At 45.0% G+C, this 26,509-nt stretch overlaps 1 protein-coding gene across 1 annotated transcript in view; it reads left to right on the top strand.

Moving 5' to 3' along the window:
- ABCA13 (ATP binding cassette subfamily A member 13) overlaps positions 1–26,509 on the top strand; it is a 326,117-nt gene that overhangs the window by 183,249 nt on the left and 116,359 nt on the right. The window contains 6 exon segments of the mRNA XM_059932550.1: positions 1,463–1,709; positions 8,062–8,127; positions 15,395–15,464; positions 17,362–17,480; positions 19,138–19,225; positions 24,106–24,241. Of these exon segments, the coding sequence (XP_059788533.1) occupies positions 1,463–1,709; positions 8,062–8,127; positions 15,395–15,464; positions 17,362–17,480; positions 19,138–19,225; positions 24,106–24,241 (726 nt within the window).

Genomic DNA, 26,509 nt, shown 5'->3' with positions numbered 1-26,509 from the left:
ACTAGTTTACATTGTGTTGGGTTGTTTACATTTTTATCTCAATCCCTGTGTTACACCTTTTTTGAGGACAGAAACCAAAGAGCCAGAGCCTGCACACACTGGCTCTCAGGGAGGATCTGCAGATGAGGGGGGTCTTTCAGATATGCATTTTCTTCTCCAGCTGTGCCTCTGCAGCTCTGCTCTCAGTGCTATTACCAGTCATTTATCTTTCAAGATGGTAGTTTCTTTAAAAGTGTTTTCTTCAGGGACTTTAAGCTTATTCACTGCTCTTTTATTAACTGTATTTCAGTTTGATATTTGTAAGCAGTACAGTCAATTTAGCATAGCTGTTCTTTGTTTCTTTGTTTCTTTTTTTTTTTTTTTTTTGGCCACGCTTCATGGCTGGTGGGATCTCAGTTCCCCGACCAGGGATTGAACCTGGGCCGCGGCGGTGAAAGTGCAGAGTCCTAACCACTGGACCGCCAGAGAGCTCCCACATCTGTTCTTTCAGAGGCTGCTTTTCTTGTGCGATACTCTAGGAGGAATCAGTGGGGGGTCCATGGGCCTGGCCGAGGTTCAGCCGCGTCGTCCTTTAGACGTGCCCGGCTGGAGGCTGCAGTCCATGGGCCTCTCTGTTTGCTCCCAGCTTCGCCTCCTCAGCTGGACGCAGAATCTGCTCTCATGGGCTGTTTGGCCGGAATGGGGGCAGGTTCACTGCACAGAGTCTGTGGGCCCCGATGACCACCCTACGTGGGAGCCTGGCAGGAGGACCGGGCCAGGACGCCCAGTTCGTGCTGTGCTTTCCGGGTTTACCTTTTGCCTCTCTGTTCGCGGAGGGCTGTTATCAGATTTGCCGCGTAAGGAAGGGAGGCCAGCGCTGCTGAGGCGAGGCCGGGACCCCCTGCCCCGTGAGGCTGCCCCAGCTCCTCCTCACCGGGGATGCCCCAGACGTGGCAGAGGATGCAGGGTGCGGGGGTCGGCAGGTGTGGTGCCGCCCGAATCCTGACCAGGATGTAACCTGCGAGCGGGGAGACACGGGGTGAGAACAGAGGAGGAGAACCAGGAGAGGGGGTCTCAGGGAGGAAGTGCGCTCTCTGTCACCTCCCACCCCTTCCTCGGTGGCTTGGGGACCTTGGAACGTCTTGCTTTTTTTCTTCTTGTGCGGGAATTCAGGCTCATGTCACAGGCTTTGTTTTAACCCATAAGAATAAACACAAGCCCCTTCTCCCCATCCTTTTGCGTCTGCCTGCCTCCCTTCAGAAGCAGGGGCGGAGTGGGGACCACTGTGACATCTGTCCTTGTGTTTAATGTCGCGAGACACCCCGTGCGTGTAACTTTCCGGTGTGTCCTTACTTAGGGTAGAGTGGGAGCCGCTGGTGCTCCTGGGCTGAAGGATCAGTGAAGGGACCTGCACTATGGGGTTGTGTCGGGGATGCCACGTGGGTCCTGGGCACTAACCTGCCGTATCTTCCTGTCCCCTCAGACGGCACGCCTGCTGGCACCCCCGGTGCGGGCAGACCCCTGCTCTGGGCACAGACGGCCCCCCTCCTGCTGAAGCGGCTCCGCCACTCGGGTCGGGCCTGGAAGGGCACCGCCGTCGACCTGCTGCTGCCCGTGCTCTTCGTGGCCCTGGCGATGGGCTTGTTCATGGTGAGGCCTTTGGCCATCGACTGCCCTCCCCTCAAACTGACACCTGGTCATTACAACATGGCCGAAACCTACTTTTTCAGGTAAGAACTTTTTTGGCTTCTTCCCTTGTATTTCCAAATTATGTCAGGACAGATTAGGAATAGCAGTAGCTCTGATTCTTTAAGAATTTCAAATATACATGCGTCGTCATCGTTTTGGAGGTCGGTGTCCCCGAGGGTGAGCACTGAGGAGCTCCTGCTTCTTTCGGGGCCTGTCTCACGACAGCTGCTGAGGACAGATGCGGCAAGCCTGGTCCAACCTCTGTGCCCACCGGCTCCCCTTGGTGGAAGGGGACACGACCACTGACATGCAGAGAGTGGGGCTCACAACCGCCCATGGGCCCTGAGCCGGGACTGGGAGGGCTGGATGTGGTCCAGAATGGTTAGGACTTTAGAAGAGTGTATACATTGTATATTTCACAGACCCTCCAAGGCTGCTTCCGGGACACTGGCCCTTAGCTGCACGCCCCCCTCTGCGGAGAAATGTCTGGATTTTCTCTCTAAACAGGAGAGGGCCCCAGCACAGCCCCGAGCCAGATTAAGTCCTGTTCTGCCGATACGTTCAGGCCAGTCTGAGTGTTGCTGCCAGATGAGTTTACATAGGAAGTCCTCAGAGCTTCCAGGGGTGTTGTTTCACCCACGTGGGGTTGGAGACCCGAGAGAGGTCCTGGCCTCCTGAGAGCCTCATCCTGGGTGGGCTGGTCCCTCTGGACCAAGTTCAGAGCATCTTCTCTGAGCATCTGCCACGGCCGGGATCTGGGCATCTTTACACTGAGTGCCGAGCCTGGACCATCTTCCTTCCAGCAGGCGCTGCTCAGTCCCACTGGGGCCAAGACCCGGACTCGGGGCGCCTGGTCCACGCTGAGCAGGCATCTTCGCATGGTGCGGGCAGCCGGGAGGTCGGGGATAAGTTTGCTTTTGTCAAATGTGTATCTTGATGAAAGTACTGAGCTGCATTAGCTAGGCTCTGAGTGCTTGCTGATCTTTGTGCCACTTTTACAACGGTGTGCGATGTGGAGTTAAACAAATACAGGCACAAAAGGAAAAGTCGAGAGTGAACTCTTTGGTTTGTTTCTATCTCCGTGGTAACAGGATCCCCCGCCCCCCAGCCCTGTGTGAAGAACCGTGCATCTGTCCCGAGTATTCCTTTCCAAGAGGGGTCCTCCTCTCTCTGGCCCAGTGCTTTATTTACCTGCTCTCATCCCTCGGTTATGGAATGGTTAAATGTGTGAGAATGTCCACTAATGCTTCTTTTTTAAACTTTGGGTTTATTTATTTATTTATGGCTGTGTTGGGTCTTTGTTTCTGTGCGAGGGCTTTCTCTAGTTGCGGCAAGTGGGGGCCACTCTTCATCGCGGTGCGCGGGCCTCTCATTATGCGGCCCCTCTTGTTGCGGAGCACAGGCTCCAGACGCGCAGGCTCAGTAATTGTGGCTCATGGGCCTAGTTGCTCCTTGGCATGTGGGATCTTCCCAGACCAGGGCTCGAACCCATGTTCCCTGCATTGGCAGGCAGATTCTCAACCACTGCACCACCAGGGAAGCCCCCACTAATGCTTCTTACTAGCCAGATGTTCAGATTTCTGTTGCACTCCTCAGGTATGTAAGAGCTGTGAATATTTTGAGCTTTTCAGTTACAAAATTGCAACTGTCCATTTTTTTCCATCATACATTTCCATCACAAGTTTTTCGGGGGTAACATCAGTATTTTCAGGATGCATATTACCAGATTACCCTTATAAATGTGCACCGATTTACAGCCCCATAAAACCCTTGATTCTTTTATTCAACAAGTATTTATTATGTACCTACTACATGCCACATACCATTCTTGGTAGTCACCCACGTATGAACAGAACAGGTCCAAATCCCCACATTCGTGGGAGAGAGGAATCTTATTTCTCTGAATCTGCACTCTTGCTTTTGATGCCCAGACCCGCTGATGCATTGCTTTGTTAGGCGGCTCTTAGGTTACTCTTGAGACTGAATGTCCTCAGTCACTTTATGATTGTTTTAAATTTCACCTTGCATATTGAATGGATTGAGAATCACATGCAATTAAGTTACATTCTCAGTGATCTCCCTTCTCCTCTGCCCGTCTTCACCTCTTCACCTTTTCTTCTCAGGCAGGTGAAGATTTCTCTACATGACGTTCATGTCACTGAAACCATTTTCAAATAGCATTGAAATGGTTGCAAATAGCCATTCACTTTCTCCACTGCGTTATTAATTTGGTAATTATGTTTTTTTTTGTCTGAGAGCATTTTTCCTGTTCTCACAGTATTAATCTCTCACAGAAGGAATGCACTCCAAAATATTTTGAGTCTGAGAATGATAGATATTTTAATATTTTCTTCCATTTCTAAGAAGCTGAGGAGGCTACATATTTGATGCTCATTTTCTCATCCTTACAGACGGGATGGGCCATAGGATAGGGTGTGTGTTCTGTCAGAAATCGCGTATTTCCCCTCTTCTAATCTTTAATTTCAGACTAAACAGAAAAGAACGAGTTTACATGTCATTAGTTTAAGTTTAGTAGAGTAGCAGTTTACCTAGTTATGAGGGAAAAACTGTAAGGCGCTGCCAGAGATGGTTCATACTGATGGAGACCTTCCTTGTTCGTCTGAGTTTTCCTCGTGGGCGAGGAGGGTGCCTGTGCCCCTTTTGGATGCACAGCTGCTCTGCTTAAGGCTCACCATGGGCACCACTACCTCCTTCTGTGCCCTCCTTCTGCTCTAGTGGGGTGACCACGTGTCCTGCTTTGCTCAGAGGTGAGACCTGTCATCTTGGCGTCCATATTAATCATGCCCTTTCACTCTCAGACGTTTCCTGGAAACCGTGTCTCAGTTTCAGAAAGAAAGTCCTGTGTAGGCAAATGACTCTCAGTTACTGTTACTTTATTTATTTAGTTTTGGTTCAAGGTGTCTATTCATTCAGCGAATTTGTTTTTATTGTGGTAAAATAGATACAACACAAATGTTACCATTTGAGATATTTTTAAGTGTATCCACATTATATTCACTGAGCACCTGCGCTGTTTGAGTTTCTCTGGCTGCTGGGACCCTCGGCCGTGTCTGTCCTGAGATGCCCAGGCAGCCACGGTTCCTGGCTCAGGAGTAGGAAGGCGTCTGCTTTCCTCCTTCGGGCCAAGAGACTGGGGAGGCTGAGGTCCGCAGGTCACCTTCTGCAGGATGGCCCTTTTTCCTCCCCGCCCCGGGTGCTTTGCACCTGTTCTTCAAATGCCATCCCTGTGTTGCCCGGCCTGGGGCACCTCTGCCTGTGGAAGCGCCCACAGAGCCCACGGCCCCCCTGGAGCCGTTGCCGGTCAGCCCAGGGCTGGCACGGTACAGGGAGGGGCTGGACCGGGAGCAGGGTATGGGGGGAGGCCCACGCAGCCTGCTTTCTCGAGTTGGTTTGATCTCCATGTGTGTCAGAGCCATCTGGGATTCTTATTAACACAAAGCCCCTTGAGGTGCTGGTGAGGAATATGCGCTGGTTCAAGCAAGCCCCCCATCACGCTGCTGCACGTGGAGTTTTGAGAAACGCTGACATGGAGAGGAAGCAGTGCCCCATGCAGGAAATGCCTCAGGAATCCCAGTCAAGCACTCTTTCCAATCCCTAGAGTCTGGTAAGGACAGGCTTCATGTGCCTCTAACAGCACTTTAAATACAGCCAAGGGTTTGAAGACAACCAAAAAGAAATAGTTTAAGAACAAGCATTTGAATTTTATGGCAACAGGGATAATTTAAAGCTAGTTCTTTTTTCCTTTTTTTTCAAGTGACCTCTAGACCTAAGCAAAAAAGTAGTAAAAAGTAAACCATAACTTTGAAACTTGATCTTAGTAATTATTCCAAGTAAACTACTTTGTGGATCAATATTTTTTTTCAGAAAAAAACATTTCAAACTTTCATATTTGTTCTTGGATTAATGGGCTAAAAGAGAGCTATTCAGAGTATTTTCACAGATGCCACAAATACCGTTTTCTTTTTATGGGCAACATTTCCATGGAAAATACGTCCCTTTCCTTCTAAAAGTATTTTCTCATTTTTCAGAAACAGAGGTCATGCTGCCTACTTATGAGACAGAGCTTTGTTGTAAATTTCAGCATCTTTCATCACTGTGTGTTTCTGGACACAGCTGTATGGGATCAGATTAGGCCAGTTGTAAACCACCTAGGTATTTTAAAATCTTGGTTGTATTTCACGCAGTGGGGAAGAAGGTGTTTTCCTATAAATAGTTATTCTTTTTGGTTTTGGATGCCATAGTGGTGTTCGCATGCCAATTTAGGCTTGAAAGTAAAGTTGTCTTCCGCTCGGTGTAATAGGCTGTTCTTTCTTTTCCATTATAATTGGTCCTTTCTGAAAGGTAAGAGGTTTGGGAAGATCAAATTGAGGGAGGTAAAATAACTGGGTAGAGATGAAGGAGTAGGTCTACGATTTCAGTGCATTAGCAAGATGACAGTTTGTTCCAGAGTGCTTTTGAGAATCGGCTGTGTTCTGACTACTGTCCTAAGCCTTCCCCTTTCTCTCATGGATTGTTTTGTTCCACCTTGAGAAGCCCACCGTTAAGCCAGTGGAGATGTTGCAGCCACTGGGAGGAACCGGGATAGAAGAGGTGGCAGAGGGGGGCTCACAGGAAGAGGAACTTGGAGCTTAGTGGCTGGAGACGGTGTCCAACCAGGTAGCAGGGAAGCGGATGCCCGTCGGAGGGAGCTGGTCCGCCCCATCAGAGGGCGGTTCCGCTGGGCTGGGCCGGGGTGCCTTCTGGGAGAGAAAGTCGGGAAGAGCAGGGAGGGACTTGAATACTCTTTCAAGGCTCGTAGGTAACAGGGAACCAGTGATACATCTTGAGCAGAGAATACACCAGGTTGCTGCGTGAGAGGCTCACTGCCGATTATGGAAATTGGGAATCCCTGTAAAGTCCCCGTCTGTGCTGAGGCTGCACTGCTCGAGGATGGACATTGCGCCTCATTCTGGGCTTTGACGTGTACTTTCAGGACGTGGGGTGTGCGAACCTCACCTACCCAGACCGTCCCAGGTGTAATCGCTGGTAGAAAGTCAGAAAGATGTTCAGGAGTCAACTTTGCTTTGTCTATAAACAAAGAAATCGATTAGAAGAATCAGTGGTTGAAGGCTACTTTGCGGTGTCTACATTTCTTAAGAGAAGCTAATGTTGAAGTTCTTTAGAAAAAACCATTTATGCTCATTTGTTAATTTATATACTGCTTCTTTCCAAAGATGTGAGGTCATCATTCACATGTAAATGATCTATCATTTTTTCCTTTATTTTGAGGGTAAGTGTTCCCAGAGATGTCTATTCAAAAGCATTTTGCAAATTACATGATGTAAATTCTAGAAAGTAATAAATCTCTTTTCTTTCATAAACACTTATCATCCAGAATTTTAATTAATTGAAATGAGCCCCACTCCTAATCAGCCAGATTTAAAATATCATCTCCTTTACAGTTTCTCAAGTCAAGATATTTCTTACAATTGATGGATAGAAGTTAATCTAGAGTTTGTTTCTGTATCTCTTCCAGACTATAAGAATAGTGCGTCTTATCTTTGATGGTGTCTTCAATAAGAAGATTCCATCTTGGTGGCCTTGGTTCCCATGGATGCTGCTTGAACTATTAACAGACTTCTGAGATTTGTGCCAGTAAAATAGATACTATAATTCATTGTGTACTTAAAGCATACATAGGACTTCTTTCTTCTTATTGAAGAAAATGTTCAATATAATTCACATATAGAAACACACAAAAAACAAATAGAAGAAGTTGTTTTGTGGGACTTCCCTGGAGGTCCAGTGATTAAGACTTCGTGCTTCCACCGCAGGGGGCACGGGTTTGACCACTGGCCGGGGAACTAAGATCCTACGTGCTGTGCAGTGCAGCCAAAAAAATAAATAAATAAAATAAAAAATTAAATAAACTACTTTATGAAAAAAAGAAGTTGTTTTGTTGCAGGGCTATGCTATAGGACACGTACTGATAGCAAATCAGAGCTCTAGCAGTAAGAGAATAGCTTTATAGACTTTAATATATTAACAAGATGTAATACTATGCAGCCTTTAAAATTAATTTTTAAAAAACATACAAAAATGCCAGAGTTGGTAATATTATAATGTTAAGTGAAAGGGTGAGAAAAATAATACACTTGAATGCAAGTATATAAAAATGCATTATCTGTGGTGGTAAAACTGTGCTTTTAAGACATTTCTTCATCCAGTTGCTGGTTTGGCCTCCCCATAAAAAAGGTGAATGATTAGCTCTATCTGTGCTGCTAGGAACATGTGCCTGGACAGTTGGCCTGAGCTCTCTCTGACAGACTGTCCTGTGAGCTCCCAGGCAAGTATTAACCTCCCGCCTTGTTTCCTTTGTCTCACGACAAGCAGCAGTGAGAACGGTGACATGGAGCTCGCCCACGTGCTTTTGCGGAAGTTTGGGGATCAGGACCCTCTGTGCTGACTTACACTCAGACCTGTAAGTATCCGATGCAGAAGTGCAGCCTCCAGCCAGTCCCCCGCAGGCTGGCAGGACTGGCTTCTCCAGGACTGTGTCGCCTGTTCTCACTATAGGGCTGAGACTGAGCAGGCCTGAGGGGTGTTGCCGTCTAAAATGACCTGAAATAAGCTCCATCATTGCCCCTTCCCTTTCTTGGTGAAGACATGCTTTATATCATTGCAAAAAACATTAAATAATAATGAATAACATTCCCTTTGCTAACTAAAACCCCAAAAGAACAAAACTAAAAGAATAAGGTAGCAATTAAGTATGAAATATGTAGTAACTGTTATTTACTTTTAGGGTAAACTTGTACCTATGAAAAGATTAATTGTACTTTTTTTAACTAAAGGGAGTTAAAAAGTCTGTAACATCAGTGTGGATGTGAATTACTTTGAAGACTTTTTTTCCTAGGTTTTGAAAATGATAATATAGAGATGACCTTTCATGAAACCTTCATAAAACATGCCTTTCTTCATAAACATACCTTTCTTCTCTCTCTCTTACTTTGCTTGACTGTTATTTATTGAGGATCTACTATAAATATCATGTTGTTGTAGGAACCAGGATTGATGGAGGACATGGCCCCCGGCTCAAGAATTTGCAAATGGGGAAAGTGATAAAAACCATAATGAAGTATTAAGTACTAAAGTGTATGTTTTTCAATAATAAATATAAAAATCCAGACAATAATACAATATTGGCATATGTTTTCCTAATTTGTGATGACATTCTGTGCATTACTCATGTTGGTGATTAGCACGAGACTGAATAACTATTAGCAGTCTCAGTGAGGAAGAATTAATAGAAAATTAATTACGTTGTTTCACTTTAGTCTTCTCTTGAAAAAGAAAGTAATTTATTTAACTAAATAAAAGCTTCCATGGTGATGCTTTTATCTCCCTTCTGTCCAAAGAAACACACAGGTTGTAAAAAGCGTCTACCTTTGAGAAATTGAAATATAACCTGTGGCCCTGAAGGATATAGTCTGGGACCAACCTGGCAACAAAGAAAGAACAGTTGGCAGAAAAAAAAAAAATGTATATATTATTGGAGTATAATTGCTTTACAATGTTGTGTTAGTTACTCCCGAACAGTGAAGTAAATCAGCTCTATGTATACATATATCCCCTCCCTCTTGGACCTCCCTCCCCCTCCCATCCCATCCCACCCATCTAGGTCATCACAGAGCACTGAGCTGAGCTCCCCACCTTCCCCCCTGTGTCCACACATCCGTTCTCTACGTCTGCGTCTCTATTCCTGCCTGGGAAATAGGTTCATCTGTACTATTTTTCTAGATTCCACAAATATGTGTTAATATACAATATTTGTTTTTCTCTTTCTGATGTACTTCACTCTGTATGACAGACTCTAGGTCCATCCACATCTCTACAAATGATCCAGTTTCATTCCTTTTCATGGCTGAGTAATGTTCCATTGTATATATGTACCCCATCTTCTTTATCCATTCCTCTGTTGATGGACATTTAAGTTGCATCCATGTCCTGGCTATTGTAAATAGTGCTGCAATGAACATTGGGGTGCATGTATCTTTTCAAATTATGGTTTTCTCCAGGTATATACCCAGGAGTGGGATTGCTGGATCATGCAGTAGTTCTATTCTTAGTTTTTTAAGGAACCTCCATACTGTTCTCCATAGTGGCTGTATCAATTTACATTCCCACCAACAGTGCAGGAGGGTTCGCTTTTCTCCACACTCTCTCCAGCATTTATTGTTTGTAGATTTTTTGATGATGGCCATTCTGACTGGTGTGAGGTGGATACCACATTGTAGTTTTGATTTGCAGTTCTCTAATAATTAGTGCTGTTGAGCATCTTTTCATGTGTTTGTTGGCAATTTGTATATCTTCTTTGGAGAAATGTCTATTTAGGTCTTCTGCCCATTTTTGGATTGGGTTGTTTGTTTTTTTGATATTGAGCTGCATGAGCTGTTTGTATATTTTGGAGATTAATCCTTTGTCTGTTGCTTCATTTGCAAATATTTTCTCCTATTTTGAGGGTTGTCTTTTTGACTTGTTTGTGGTTTCCTTTGCTGTGCAAAAGCTTTTGAGTTTAATTAGGTCCCATTTGTTTATTTTTGTTTTTATTTCCATTTCTCTAGGAGGTGGGTCAAAAAGGATCTTGCTGTGATTTATCTTATAGAGGGTTCTGCCTGTGTTTTCCTCTAAGAGTTTTATAGTGTATGGCCTTACAGTTAGCTCTTAGTCTATTTTGAGATTATTTTTGTATATGGTGTTAGGGAGTGTTCTAATTTCATTCTTTTACATGTAGCTGTCCAGTTTTCCCAGCACCACTTATTGAAGAGGCTGTCTTTTTTCCATTGTATATTCTTGCTTCCTTTGTCATAGATTAGGTTATCACTGATGCATGGATTTACCTCTGGACTTTCTATCCTGTACCACTGATCTATATTTCTGTTTTTGTGCCAGTACCATACTGTCTTGATTATTGTAGCTTTGTAGTATAGTCTGAAGTGAAGGAGTCTGATTCCTCCAGCTCCATTTTTCCTTCTCAAGATTGCTTTGACTATTCAGGGTCTTCTGTGTCTCCATACAAATTGTAAAATTTTTTGTTCTAATTCTGTGAAAAATGCCATTGGTAATTTGATAGGGATTGCATTGAATCTGTAGATTGGTTTGGGTAGTATAGTCATTTTCACTATATTGATTCTTCCAAGCCAGGAACATGGTATATCTCTCCATCTGTTTGTGTCATCTTTGATTTCTTTCATCAGTGTTTTATAGTTTTCTGTGTTCAGGTCTTTTGTCTCCTTAGGTAGATTTATTCCTAGGTATTTTATTCTTTTTGTGGCAATGGTAAATGGGATTGTTTCCTTAATTTCTCTTTCTGATCTTTCATTGTTAGTATATAGGAATGCAAGAGATTTCTGTGCATTAATTTTGTACCCTGCAACTTTACCAAATTCAGTGATTACCTCTAATTGTTTTCTGGTAGCACCTTTAGGGTTCTCTATGTTTAGTATCATGCCATCTGCAGACAGTGACAGTTTTACTTCTTTTCCAATTTGGATTCCTTTTATTTCTTTTTCTTCTCTCATTGCTGTGGCCAGGACTTCCAAAACTATGTTGAATGATAGTGGTGAGAGTGGACATCCTTGTCTTGTTCGTGATCTTAGAGAAAATGTGTTCAGTTTTTCACCATTGAGAATGACGTTTGCTGTGGATTTGTCGTATATGGCCTTTATTAGGTTGAGGTAGGCTCCCTCTATGCCCACTTTCTGGAGAGTGTTTATCATAAATGGGTGTCGAATTTTGTCAGAAGCTTTCTCTGCATCTATTGAGATGATCATGTGGTTTTTATCCTTCAATTTGTTAATATGGTGTATCACATTGATTGATTTGCATATATTGAAGAATCCTTGCATTCCTGGGATAAACCCCACTTGATCATGGTGTACGATCCTTTTAATGTACTGTTGGATTCTGTTTGCTAGTATTTTGTTTGAGGATTTTTGCATATATGTTCATCAGTGATATTGGCCTGAGTTTTCTTTTTTTGTGCCATCTTTGTCTGGTGTTGGTATCAGGGTGATGGTGGCCTCATAGAATGAGTTTGGGAGTGTTCCTCCCTCTGCTATATTTTGGAAGAGTTTGAGAAGGATGGGTGTTAGCTCTTCTCTAAATATTTGATAGAATTTGCCTGTGAAGCCATCTGGTCCTGGGCTTTTGTTTGTTGGGAGATTTTTTTTTTTTTTAATTGGAGAATCTAGTCTTTCAAGAGGGAAAAAGAAGTAGAATCAATGTTCAGGGAGTGGAACATATTCCGAATTCTGCTCAGACGTCTGTTTTACCTTCAGATACTGTTGGAGGAAGGACAGCGGTCCCCAGAGCTGTCCCACCCCTCCCCCAGCCTGCGGACCACGCTCACTGTTTCGCCCACAACTTTCCTCTGCCTTCCTGGTCTGTTTCTGTTTCTGCCTCTTTCTTTGTGAAATCCTCATCTCTTAACTCATTCCTAATTTGTAACCATTTCTACTCTTTTCCTTTGTCAGCATGACAAAAAGCTGGGAGGCGGAGTGCCTTATACAAGGGGGTGCTTTGGATCCTTCTATCAATAATACTTTCTGTCCATGTTACACAAAAAGGCTTGATTTACTGAAGTCCCAGATCGAAGCAAAATGTTTTATTTAAAACAAATATGTGTCCTTCTGTAAGTGTAAAACATTGTTGAATTCAATATCTACATATTCCATTTTAGGCAGACTTTAGTCATCATTTGATTATGAATTAACAGAAACATTTTAAAACAATAGATGGGATTCTGCGTATTGACTGTTTTTCTGTTCAGACTCTGAGCTCATGCTGCGGGAACCAAGTTGAACTCCTGCCTTTACCTCCTTTCACACAGAAGGCAGCAAAAATCTCCAGAAAAAGCTATGTGGTATAAACATGAACTAAACGTTACATTTTCCCATTATAGTAGATGATGCCTAATTTAAATTTTAAAATGTGCTGAAGTTCCCAGCCTTTAGAAGCAGACTGGGAGATTTCAATACCAAGGCTTATGTCCCAGGGCTTGTGTCTGGTGACACTCCAGCCGTGATTTCCCTACTACCGCTGAAGTAAAACAGTCACTTTTCCCACTCATTCTTGATACTGTTTTGTATAGAACAGAGTGGTAGTGAGCAAATATTATATTTCTATTGTACGTTCAAAGCCAAGTGGAGAGATGGGTCAGGTTCGTGTCCATGGTCAGATGGCAGCAGTTTGAGGAATGATCTCTGCGGTGCCAGACTCCCTGGCTCACAAGGTCGTGTCCTCGCTCCTGGCACGGCTGTGACAGCTTCCTTCACCTGGGCCTGGGGGGATGGAAAGTTGAGTTCAGGGAGCAAAAGCACCCAGAGGGCACGTGTCCGGCACCCTGGAAAAGGAGGGGACCCAGATTCTGGGCGGGGTTGCACGAGCCCACATCCCAGCTCTGCCGCGTCTGCCCTGTGTGATCTGGGCCCTGACTGACCTTCCTCTGCTCCATTAACATCACCCTGCTCCCACTTCTCGAGAGAGAGCAAGTGTCACCTTGGACCACAGGGTGGCCCCTGTGCCAGGCTTTTGGCTCTTTCAGGCAAGTTTGTGTCAGAACTTCCTCTCTTAGGAGTAGGTCCTGAGAGCACCTTCCTCACGCCGAGATGTAAAGTGTGCTCTGACGGTTGAAACTGCAGGCAGTGGGCCTGTGTCAGAGAGGCCTGTTTGATCCAGCCTTGCCAAACCCGGCGGACGGAGGGACTGTATCAGGCACGTCACTCGGAATGACCGTCACTGCTCGTGTGTCCTGCAGAGCCCGGCCGGGCACCACGCAAAGCCGAGGTGCAGGGCGCTTGGGGTCCTGACACCGGAGGTAAGTGGACGTGTCTGATCCTCACGTTTCCTCCCCTCCATCCTCCCCTGTGAGTGCAGCTTCACGTGGCTCCTGCAGCTCAGAACTTCCTGGAGGCTGGGAGGCTCCCAAATCCAGAATCTGTGCAATGCTTTTGCTGGTCTCTGTGCAGCTCTGCAGGTCACATCTGATTACTCTCTAACAGGAAGCCAGGAGAAGAACTAGTGGAGGATTTGGAAGGGACAAAGAGGACATTTTGAAGAAATTCATTATGCTGTGAACACTTGCCCACAGTCACTGAAGGCCTGAAGCTAAAGCAAGGAAGGCCCTGAGCTCAAGAAGTGTAAATGGAGTCATTTTTTTCCCCAAGTAATTATCAGATACAGCAAGCAGTTCGATGAAGCACATCACTCCCTTAGGTGATATTTCCCTGTTCACTTTCAAGACTCAAACTGGAGTCCCCATTGGCTGCTTAACCAAGAAAGTCACACCAGCAAAGCCTTGAAATTATTTTTGTTATTTCAGAAACTTACATGGAAATTGTACTTTGCTAACCTTGTTAATAGAAATGGTAGGTTTCTTTTCATGGGACTGGACATGTTTCACCTTGATGTTCTCACGTTGGAGCAGCAAGGTCTGGAGCAAAAAGTGAGGGGTCAGAGGTCAAAAGACCATCTTCCAAAGTGTGATGCTGGGTGAGCCCCTGACCTCTGAGAACCCCAATCCCTCTTCCCAAAAGTGAGGGTGGCAAGAGGTTGTAGTAAAAGCATCTAGCGGGGCACCTGTAGTTCAGTAAATGTCAGTTTCCTCCCTTCTCCCCCAATGTTTGAGTAAATAACAATTATCATTACTAAAGCAGATTTTGATTTACAAACACTAGTGAAAAAAAAAAGTATGAGGCCTAACAAGGAGAAAAGTTATAAGGAAATTTGGAATAAAATGGATGGACCTGGAGATGATCATGCTAAGTGAAGTAAGTCAGACAGAGAAAGACAAACACCATATGATATGGCTTATATTTGGAATCTAAAAAAAAAAAAAAAAAGGATACAAGTGGATAGATTTACAAAACAGAAACAGACTCATAGACTTAGAGAATGAATTTACGGTAACCGGGGGGAACGATGGGGTGGGGGGAGGGATAGTTAGGGAGTTTGGGATTAACATACACACACTACTATATATAAAATAGATAACCAACAAGGCCCTACTGTATGGCACAGGGAACTCTGCTCAATATTATGTAACAATCTAAATGGGAATATAATTTGAAAAAGAATAGATACATGTATATGTATAACTGAATCACTTTGCTGTACACCTGAAACTAACACAACATTGTTAATCAACTGTGCTCCAATATAAAATAAAAATTAAAAAAAATAAAGGGTTCTGAACCTCTGCTGTAAGTTGTTTTCATAGCAGTTTCTGTGGCACTGTGGTTCTTCATAATGGAAATTTAATACTAGTTGCCTTTCTTTAAATGATGATTTAATTACAGTGTCACACGATGAAAAGGAATTAGCAGCTCCCGGTGTTTATTAATTGCTACACTGGTGCTGAGGGCTCCTGGTTTTGCCACCAGGAGCCCCAAGGTTCATGACAGCCCCCCCGAGTCCCTGCTGAAGGTCCCAGGATTCAATGCATGAACAGAGTGAGCATCATTTAATATAATGGAAATATTGTCATTGTAACAGAACGCTGTCATCAGATTAACAGCTCAAGCTGTGAAAACAAATGTGAACGCTTGGCCTTCTGCAGCGGGAGGTGATGCTCTCATGAGCTGTGCTCCGGTCTGGGGGATGCTTTCATGGAAATACAGCAGCTCTGTGATCTCAGGATCATCCCACCTCTCCTCCGCTTTGTCAGGGGGAATTCTTCCTGCTGGTGCACGGACCCCTTCTCTCACCCAGAAGTCCAGGAGTCCTGCGGCTGCCTGGTAGGTTTCTACCATGTTTTTGAGTTTTAAAAAGTCTAAACCTCAAGAAACAAAAATGAGTTCACCCCCATCTGAAGAACCTTCACTTTTGTTAACTAAATTAACTTTTGAACTAAATGACCTTTAGGGTTACTCGATTAGCTGCTTCTTGGAAAGGTGTCGTGACATGGTTTCCAGGGTGGTCCTCCTGTTCATTGCCCACTGGTCATGATCGGTGGCTGTCCAGCAGTGTTCACGAAGCAAAGGAATCTTCTCCAATTAATGCTGAAGAAGCTAGGATTGCCCTATGGGGGGAAATTTCCCAGAATTTCAAGGCAGGATGACCTCAAGCTCTTGTTGTATTTTTATTTGAGTTTTGAGAGTTAGATTTTAAAAACTAAGATAGCATTTGGCTCTTCTAACTATGGCTGATCAGTACAAGAGCACACGGAAGTGGGTTTTCCCTTGTTATAGTGCAGGCATTGCTGTCTAGTCTGCGGAGGAGAATGGAGTGAAACTTATATGGAAAACTGGTTGGAACTCATTTTAAAGGAAATCTCAAAAGGCAATTAATAAAAGGCACAGGACTGTTAGCCACAATCAGCAAGCTGATATGGCAATCTTAATTTACTGAAAAAGGAAAAGCGAAATCTTAATTTAAATTCAGGATCTATTACGAAAACGGCCACTTGAACATGTTGACAGGGCCTTTCTGTTTAGTGGCCTGTGGGATACACCCCTCCTAATAGTTTAGTGACTTTAGGAAGTCTTCCTTTCAATGGACCTGGTCTGCTTTCTTCTCTTAGACCAAATGTCTGGATGTAAGTGAGGCAGTTACACAGCAGTGAGGTGGACATCCAGGTGGGACCCACCAGAGACTATTGACTGGTGCTCCTTTGCAGTGACCAGCTGTTCTGCTCAAGTTCTTTTTGGACACAGTGATTTGTTTCTTCTCCGTTTTGTTTATTCCATTAACCCATGAACCCTGTAATTTTTCACTCCATGCTCTTATTCTGTGGCTTTGATCTAATCATCCTGTTAGACTGGTACCTTTTGTTACCAGCTCCCTAAAATTTACTGGAACTAGATTGAGTGTCACTGGCAGAGGAATGAATGAACAAGTACCAAGTGGTTGACGTGCATTCACTGCAACTCATGTGAACCTCATGTGAGACCTCAGTAATATGTGTGCAAGAAGAAAAGCGTTTCCCATGAAAAAGCTCCATAGCCAAGGCAGCTTCAGAAAGGCCAGATAAAGCTCTGGTTAACAGGTCTCTTTGCTGTAGCTCTTGCACGATGCTGTTATCATGTATGAATCATTACACAAGGGGTGGAAAAGATGCAACGTTTCCTGCAATTGACTCAACTGAAGAATCCTTGTTTTTTCTGGCATTGTGTGCTTGGGCAGAAATTGTGGTCCCCGTGTTAGGAGTCAGAGGCCTTCAGGAGAGGGGGAGTCGGGGTGGTCCCTGCTGGGCAAATATTTCCTGATTCTAAGCCTGTGAGTCACTGCAGAAGAGGAGTTTGATGTCTGCTTCAGGCATTTAGGGAAGAAACACGTTCCTTTGAATTTTTTGCTCATCATCCTCTGACTCTTTCTGGTTCGTCAAATGCGAGGTCACCCCAGTGAAAACATTTTTCCCCTTTTGAGTTCTTACAAATCTGCCCAAGCTTACATACAGGAAAAGGTTGGGAAGTTCCCAAATCTAACTGACAGCAAAGGTTGCAGTGGAATTCTAGCATAGTTCTCAAATGTATCAATAGATGACTCTTAAAGAGATTTGAGAACATGTAAAGAGCCATCGATGATTCATTGAAAACATGACAGCTAGGGAAAGTCATGTTTACTTTAATGTCAGTAAACCTGTGTGTGGGTTATGAATAAGCTTCTACCTGACGTCTTTGGAAACAATTGCAGAAGTGCCCCAGTGGAAGCACCAGGGCGCCCTACCTGACCAACCGCCTGGGCCACAGGCTGCTCAACCTCTCCGGCCTCCCCCTGGAGGAGTATTTGCTGGCGCCAGAGGAAAAACCAAGGTGGGTTTGAAACCAGCGCTGGGTCTTTCCTGTTCCCAGAATTACTTCAGAAATCCAAGTGTTTCAAATGCTGATGTTCTTCAAAACTCAGAAGTCTAGTACTAACCTTGATGCTCATAAGAATTCCAAAGAAATGCTGCAAGCCTTAATCAGATTCCTCCTGCCAACTTTCTCTCTTGCCCTGGGGGAATCCCATCCATGGAGAGTCACCTGGGGAGACAGACTCGGCTTGAGTGCTTTAGAGAATGAGCCCAGAGACGTTAACAGAATAATGAAATAATGGTCTCCCTGGTGTCTTAAAGTTCCTTTCCTGAGATTTTGGGGAAAGCTTTTGTTCTGTGCTGCATTTCCGTGAGCCTAAGAGGGTGAATCTAGGTGAGGGGGTAGGGATGAGCTTCTCATTGCTTTGAATTGCAATCACATTTACCACTCCATCAGATTTCCTGAGACCCCAACACAAAATCATTGCATGGTGTGTCCGAGGTGCCTGCAACACCCCCCCCCTTGCCCCCAGGCTCTCTTTACCTCTGATCCTTCCTGGACCATCTCCGGCCCCCACTGTACTTTGCCTGAATCTCCCCCGTTGCCCATTCCTCAGGTCTTTAAACACGGCCCAGAGTCTCTGCTTTTTGCAGGTTGGAGTTTGTGTGGCCAGGACTTAGAATAGTATCTGGCATACAAAAGGCACTCAGCCAATGTCTCTGAAATGAGTGAATGGATGGATGAGTTAAATGGAGCCAGGTGGGAATGCATCCTTATTCCTGTGCCCCAAAATTTCTGCTGAGAGTCCGGGCACGACAGTGGACGTTTGTTTTTCAAGCTCCTTTTATCAGAGACTGGGAGACAAAGTTTAATATGTGTTTTTATTTCTAAGGTCCAATATTTTTAGAAGCTTCATGAGTGCCAGATACTACACAGCCCAAGAGACACGGAGACAAAAGATGTAATTCCCACCCGTGAGAGACTCACAGAGCCACATAAGAGATAAACTAGCAAGAAGACAGGTAAAACCCAGTGTAGCAATTGACACAGGACCTGCGAGAGACTCACAGAGCCACATAAGAGATAAACTAGCAAGTAGACAGTTAAAACCCAGAGTAGCAATTGACACTGTACCCGCAAGAGACTCACGGAGCCGCATAAGAGATAAACTAGCAGGGATACAGTTAAAAGCCAGAGTAGCAATTAACACAATAAGTGGAAATGTAGGGTATTGTGAGAACCCCAAAGAGAAGGAAATGCACCCCAAAGTAGCTGGGGATGCCTTCCTGAGGGAGGCCTTGTCTGCACTGAGGATTAAAGAAGCAAGAGTAGGGAAGAGAAAACAATTCAAATCAGAGTAACTCAGAAGAGCCTGACAGACTAAGTGATTCTGAAAGCCGATTTGCAGGAGAAACAACAATTAATTAAAATAACTGCGGTGCAGGGGACCACAGCCGTGTCCTTACGTGGCATGTGTTTCCTAACAGGATGGTAAGTTCTGAGCGGCCAGGCCACGTCCTCCTGCAGGCTGAGCCCTGTGAGGCCACGACACGGAGCCTGGGGGCTCAGCAGCTGCTGTCTGAGGCTTCTACGACCAGTGGGTGGGGGAGGCCCTCTGTTAGGAAGGCCTGATGCTGCCTGGTTAAAACACTAACACCGCCTTTACTGTCAGCAGTCTCGGAGGATGGTCTTTCGGAGTGAGAATCCCTGATTAAGTTCAAGACGCACATTCAAATATATCAAAACCCAGAACTTTGGCAAAGGTAATGATTTTTCTTTTTTTTTCTTCTTGTTTTAGAAAGCATTCAGGGAAACTTGCTTTGTAAATACCTTTGTGGGTACAGGCGGAATCAAACCAAATCCCAGTGTTTGTTACTGAGAAATAAAACCAGTTGTTCATAAACATTCCCTTGAAAGAGAAAATGAATTTAGTTTTAGTTTTCCTTTAGGCTGTATAGAAATATATGAAATAGGTCACTGCCTTTTGTTACGATCAGAATGCACCTGATGGATCTAAAGCAAATGAGAAAATAATCTGTGTTTAAAGACATTCATTGTCAGGATAATGGTGATCTTGATACGTGCACTTAAGTTCCTCTTCTTCCTGACGGCTGGATGGACCCAGAGCTGGATGGACACAAAGAAAATGGTGCACTCCTCCCAGGGGCTGGATTTTCAAGCCCTGCGGAGACTGTCCCTGTGAATAAGGAAAGTTTCCCTGGCATCACCAAAAGTGGCTGGGAGGGAAGGAGGGCTGGGATAGAGGAAAGACGCCCTTACCCACCAGCGGGAACTTAGAAGCAGGGAATCAGGACAGGTTTCTCCAAGGAAAGAAGTCAGTACAACCTTAAGATGGGAAAAGATCCGAAGCTTTCAGGCTTCGGTGATTGGGGAAATAGTTGTCTGGTGTCGGTCCTGACTGAGAGAAAAATTGGGAAAGAGTAGATCCTGGGAATGAAGTGTCTGCTTGTAAACCTGTCATATCACTAATGAAATGTCCCTACCTTGTGCTGGGGCTTCATGGTTCCTGGGGACACGGAAAAGCTTATCAGGATCCGGGTTTGTGCCTGGTGCAGGCTTACTCATTGGAATAAAGGTGCTTTACAGGTTTTCACAACATAATCCCTGAGGAAAATGCTAACATTCATACTTCATGATGCAATTCTGGAAAAAAGTGTTAACAGTCGTATTTCACAACATAATCACTGATGAAAAATTTTAGTCCCTGTGTGGACTGTTCAGACATCCCTCTTTCAGCTGAGATTTGTTCAGATCTCTTACCCTGTAGGCCACATGCATATTATAGCTTAATACGAAAATATCAAGATTCATAGCTTGATAGAAAAATAACCTAAAATACATTTGCTGGCTTTTGAACACAGGACGTGGCTGTTATTAAAATCAACGCAATTTGTAGAAGGAATCTACTCATTTCCTCTCAGAACATTTTAACTTTCTAATCTGTCCAAGTCCCAAGCCCTCTGTTGACAGTGGGCCGTCGTGTCCTTGCTTTCAGGGTCCAGGGTCTCCTTGCATCTCTGCTTCTGTGATGAGGGCACAAGATCCCTGTGTCTCCCTGGCACCTGTTCTTTTCCCTCTTTATTTGTCTTCTGTATTGACATGTTTGACTAGTGACTTCTGCAGCTTTTAATGTTGTTTGACCTGGACTTGGCCAGGCACAGGCATGCAAGCCAATAGTATGCAGCCCTCTGGGGATGGAGCTTCTTTCCAGGAAGGCCAGTAGTCACGATACCGCACTGGCTGTGAAGGGCGTCTGTTGTCTGAAATCCCTACAGCACTGTTGCTGGTTGATGCCGTGTCAGATTATTGCATTAACCTTTCAATAATTAACCACCAGCCTTTAACTTTGGCCTTTGGGGTACAGTCATAAGACATGGAGTGATTTTCATAGTCTTTCTGAAGAGAAAATGGACCATTTGTGTAGGAACAGGCTTAATACTTATAAATTCATTGTATTGTAGAATGTCTCTCGTGGAACCTTTATGAGTTATTTCATTCACATCTTGAGTGTTCAGCTGGTTTAATTAAACACCCTCTAGAAGGTATGCATTTCAGTTAAAAAGGCCAAACTCCTGGTGTTTGGCATTCGTTCTGTTCTCACATAGACTTTTATCCATTTAAATATCCATCCAGTGATTTATTTTTCTTACAGTTACTCAGTTGCCTTTCTGAGGAACTGTTACTCAGGACCCCGAGATGAAAGGTCTGTTTTGAGGTGTCATGATGTGTTCCTAAAAGGAGGTTGACTTCCTCCTTCAGTTACTGGATTTCATTGTGTCCTGACTTACGGGCCGGCAGGGAGGGACATCCCACAACTTACTTCCAGAGAATGGTCCAGTGTTTCAGGGAAGCATTCTTGGAAAAGAAAAAAAGAAAAAGAAAAGCTCTTCCTTTGAACTGTGCTTAACCTTAAATGTTAATTTAAAGGTCATTATGAAACATCTATTGCTTAAAGAATTTATAAAATTTCTCCCAAGCAAAAGCCAATTTATAGAAGAACAAAAATGAAGTTCAGACTGCTCCTTGAAACTCTGTGCGCCAGTCACCCATCACCAGAAAGATGCTGTAGGGTGGGATGTCACGGCCAACAGGGCCGTCGGCATCTGGCTTTCACAGAGCTGGGCTCAGCAAAGGCCTCCCTCCTGGGGGTCGGGGGGTGTCCCCAACCAGACCCTGCCGGCCCCCTGGGACAGTCCCCACGACCACATCCTCGGTGCCCCTGACTCTGCTGGGCGCTTCTCCCATCTTCCCTGACAGCCACGGGTGGAGATTTGGAAACAGGCCATTGGAGCAGCTTCTCACTGGCCTCCTGCCTGTAGAGAGCTGGGCCTGGAGCCCTCTCGGTCCAGCGTGGCAGCACCCTTGCCCTCTGACTTCGCCCCCGTGAAGCACCCGGGGCTTTCCATCATCTCACTGAGGTCCACAGGCTGCATCGTGGTTCCTGTTAGTTCCGGCTGCACCCTCTGGAGTTAATCACTGGTATTTGGTGAAGTCAGGGTTCTCCAGGTTCAACCCCTTAGGTCCCTAGAAGCCCCTTTGTCCCCTGAGAGGGTCATTCAGCACCACCCCTCCATCAGCAACTGTCACAGAGTTTCACGGCCGCACCTGTGACTTGGTCTCTGTCCTGAGGTGTCCCTCTCGACCTTTGGCCTGGAGACGGGGACCTGGGTGGAGAGGTTTTCTGGCTGCTGGCCTTGGTGGGGATGGCAGTGGGGACCCAGTCCTGGCGACCAGGCTGGGCGCTACAGTGACAGCAGAGGTGTAGGGGCTGAGCCCGGGCCAGAGGGAGGACATCAGAGTCCCTCAGCCAAGGGCGTAGAAGAAGCGGGGCATAAACGGGACCTGACACAGAAGCCATGAGCCCACGGGGGGTGGCTGCAGGGTGCCCAGGATCCCGGGTCCCCCCGGCCCACACAGCTAACCCACTCTGGTTTCCATGTTTTTGTACGGTGTCACTCTTAAGCTGGAAAAAAAAAAATCTCCCTGCTTTTAAAACAAAAATTAAAACAAACAAATGAAACAGAACAACATCCGAAGACCCCAGATCCAGCGCAAAGATTACCATTGCCTTTCATACGTTTCCCTCCAGTGAAGCAGTTACAAGAGCCAAGATTGGGGGTCGGGAGGTCATGGACCATGGTCCTGGGGGTTCCCGTCCACACGCCGGGGTTCCGACTGTATCAGCCTGTCCCTTGACTCTAACAGAGTCTTGTGCTTGTATCATTTCCAGAAACACGGCTAGATCCTGAGTGTCAGCACATCTGTGGCTGTGTGTGGTTAAGGTGGGAGCACCAGGGGGCCAGCCCAGGCCTGCAGGGCCCAGGGTCGCTGTGCCGGGCACAGGAGCGGTGGACACCCTGGCAGAAGACCTCAGTGCAGGGAGAGCTGCCCCGTCAGGGACACCCACACTTTTCCCTGCTTTTCAGAATCACGTGTCTGAATTGCACACACTGCGAATCTGTGGCGGCTTTTGTTACCAGTCTCAGATCTACCTGGATGCCCCGGGTCTGTGGATAGTCAGTCTCAAGTGGCATTTCTTCCGCCTTGGAGTTGGGAAGAGTGACTGCTAAGGGTTTCCCTGAACCTAAGAAAATATTTGAAGAAGGGGGTGTGTATTGACAGCTGCCATGAAAGAGGGAGGGGTCTGCTGCTTCCGTCTTGCCTGGTGATGTGAGCTCTCTGAGAAATAACTGAGGTCGCTGTCCTGTGTAGACTGGCATTTTCATGAGTGGTAGCCCAGCTGCCCCCGTGAACACGGGACCCTGGCGGAAAATGGCTGGTCACCCCGTGATGAGAGGGGGGGGATTGGGTCGGAAGCCGAGGGACTTGCGATGCAGCCCTGACTTTGCACAAACTGTGAGAACCTGCGCGGCCTCCTTCGAGCATGAACTTTCTCGGGAGCAACTCTAGTCCCACAAAGAAGATTGTCTGTCACAGAAGGTGGCATCATCTAGAGAAGTGAACTTGAATTAAGGTCAGAATTTGCCAGTTGATTCATTATACCTCTTAAAGACACTCACCAGTGTTCCAAACTGAGTACGTTTAAAAATTTTTTCATTAAAATTGATCTTTTGAAATATAGATACTGATGGTTCAATTAGTATTTTTTATGCTACTTCTTATTTCAACGTTAATAGCATTGTCTGTCTCCTATTTTCTGCTTCACCTTTCTCCTGCCTGACAGGCCTGCTGCCTTATTCTCCATGCTCAGCAAATGTTCACTTCAATTTATTTTGAGAAATAATGTTCCACATTCAGTTATTAATTTGAAAGTAATCATTTTTTTTCTTATCATTTCCTTGCTTTTAATTTGCAGGTCAAATTTCATTAGCTTACCAACTGAGAAAGAAAAAAATGATGGTCTTAGATTCCCTTTTTGCTGTGAGAATATAATTATAGAGCAACACTCAACATTTGTTCTGGGGAAAATTAATCTATTTTTAGCCGTAAATTATATGCTGGAGATAAATGTAAAATTAGCAGGCTGGAATTCACTGCTCACTGTCAGCTGTGCAGGACCAGTACTCCAAGACCTGCGTTCAGGTGCTGGTGAAGTTAATTTACACGTGTTCCTCGCATCCGAGAACCGCTGACGAATAGACTTCAGAACTAATTTCATGAGGGCCATTAAGTTCTCTTTCTTTTTTGGGTGTGGTACAATCAGAAGGGCTTTCATTCCCTGCCATCCTACCTAAATCATCTCAAAAACCTTATTTTGTGGAGGATCTTACCCCCTGTGGCAGACTAGAGGCAGTACGGTAAAGTTATTTTTAATGCAGTTTGTAATTCAGTACTTTCCAAAGATGGTGTTTTTTAAAAGGGAAAGAAACAGAGAAAATTCTGAATAGGAACGTGAAGCGTGATAAGAGGTTTCTGCTGGCAGCCAGTCCATGTAGAAATGGGTACAGATTGGGAGGCCCGGGCTGCTTTTGTGTGTGTGTGTGTCTTTCGGTGTCTTTACCTTCCTGGAAGTTGTGACCTCAGGTGACTAGAGAGTTCGCTCCTAACGACTTAGCATCTTCCAGAAGCAAGGAGAATTTTTCTCTTTAAAAAGACACTATCATACAGAAAACTGTTAGAGATGACCCAGATCACCATTACTGTTGGGAAGGTGATCATAATTTATCATAATTTACTTCATGCTGAGCCCTCAACTCATAAGTTATCTGTGTTGACTGCAGATTCACTACCTGTGCTTTCTTATTTCTTACCCATGTAAATGACACGGGTCCATTTCTGGAACCCAGAGTGGATTTACTGGTTTAAGGGGATGTTATATGTTTCATTTGGGTGGGCTAAGTTGTAATTTATCAAATTCATTCAGTTCTTTAAAAAAAAAAAGAAAGAAAGAAAGCAAACAGATGTATAAATACCAGCAGGCCATAGCCATCATAATTTATTCACAGGATATATTTGTCAAAGCATTAATTCACACAGAAATAAATGCTAAACGATTACCCCAATATGCTATGACTTTACCCCAACCTTATCTTATTCTTCCATATTTGTTTTCTCTTCTCCACCATTTTTTTTTTTTTTTTTTGGCTGCGTTGGTCTTCATTGCTGCACATGGGCTTTCTCTAGTTGTGGTTAGTGGGGGCTACTCTTCCTTGTGGTGCGCGGGCTTCTCATTGCTGTGGCTTCTCTTGTTGCAGAGCATGGGCTGTAGGTGCACGGGCTTCAGTAGCTGTGGCTCGCGGGTTCTAGAGCGCAGGCTCAGTAGTTGTGGCGTACGGCTTAGTTGCTCCATGGCATGTGGGATCTTCCCGGACCAGGGCTCGAACTTGTGTCCCCTGCATTGGCAGGAGGATTCTTAACCACTGCGCCACCAGGGAAGTCCCTCCACCAATTTTTAAAATAAAACATTTAATTATTTTGTGACACTGTAATGGTTTTGGAATGACAGTAAGTAATATGAAAATGTGTATGCCCAAGTAAAGTACAAAAGAGCATAAAGTCGTATGGATGAGGGAGAGCACAGTGATGTTTGTTGTGTCTGAAATGTCTGAGGGACATTAGATATTTTTATATCCGTGGTCTCATTTAGTCTTTATGGCAGTTTTGTAAGGTAGGTGCTATTTGTCTCCTTCACTGATTAGAAAACTGAGGCTCAGAGGAATTGCCCACCAGCTGTGGCTCTGAGCAGGTTGAGTGAGGGGGCCTTGGTTTGATTCTAGGTCCAGCTGATAACACAGCCTTTGCTTTTCTACTGCAATGAACTGAGAGGGCGCTTCTGATGGGCACGGATAGGACATGCTTTGTGGAAGGGGGTCACTAACACTGGACCTAGGACATCCGCAAATGTTTGACCGACGTCAGGAAGCTACTGTGGGTACTAGTGGTGCTGATGTGAGAGAAATCTGAGCATCTGTTCGGGTTCCATGGGGAAGTACAGTTTGACCTCATCGTGAGGGTCATTGTAGAGGGACATTGTTGAGGGGGTGTCTGAGGCCAAATTCTGCTTGACCTTGACTGGCAGAGGGAGGAAGCTGGCCTTTAATTAATAGGCAGCAGACAGGCTTTGTCTGCAGTTGAGAATGAGGATGACAACGTCCCAGGAATATCTTAGGAAGAATAATCTGGATCCACGTGGTGAAGGGAGGGTCCCTGCTGCAGCCATGGGACCTGTTGGAAGGATGCCGCTCACAGTTTAGAGGTAGCCCAGGCAAGGCCAGGACGCATCAGGGCAAACAGTGAAATTGTCAAGTTCAAACAGGTGGGAGAAAAGGTTGGGTCTTTGGGGATAGGGAAAGGAAGAAAAATAAAGAACCTGACACGTAGGAGTTTAGAGTAAGAGTTTAAAGGGTTAAAATGTAAACGTGAGCTTTTAAGAATGAAGGACTTAGTGGTCAGCGCTGATGACCTGAGAAATGATTCAGGAGAAGGAGGTGGAGAAAGGGATTTATACAGGTTCTGAGGTGGTGGGTTTCATGTTAGATGAAAATAAGTGTGTGGCACGATTCAGAGAACTAGAGAAACAAGGTCAGGAGAGAGTCCTGAGTAAACCATTTAGCCTGAACCTTCTC

This window comes from Balaenoptera ricei, chromosome 9 (genome assembly GCF_028023285.1).
Source record: "Balaenoptera ricei isolate mBalRic1 chromosome 9, mBalRic1.hap2, whole genome shotgun sequence".
In the NCBI taxonomy this organism is placed as follows: Eukaryota; Metazoa; Chordata; class Mammalia; order Artiodactyla; family Balaenopteridae; genus Balaenoptera; species Balaenoptera ricei.
Note: the sequence above shows the minus strand (reverse complement) of the source record. Positions and strands in the feature narration are given on the sequence as shown.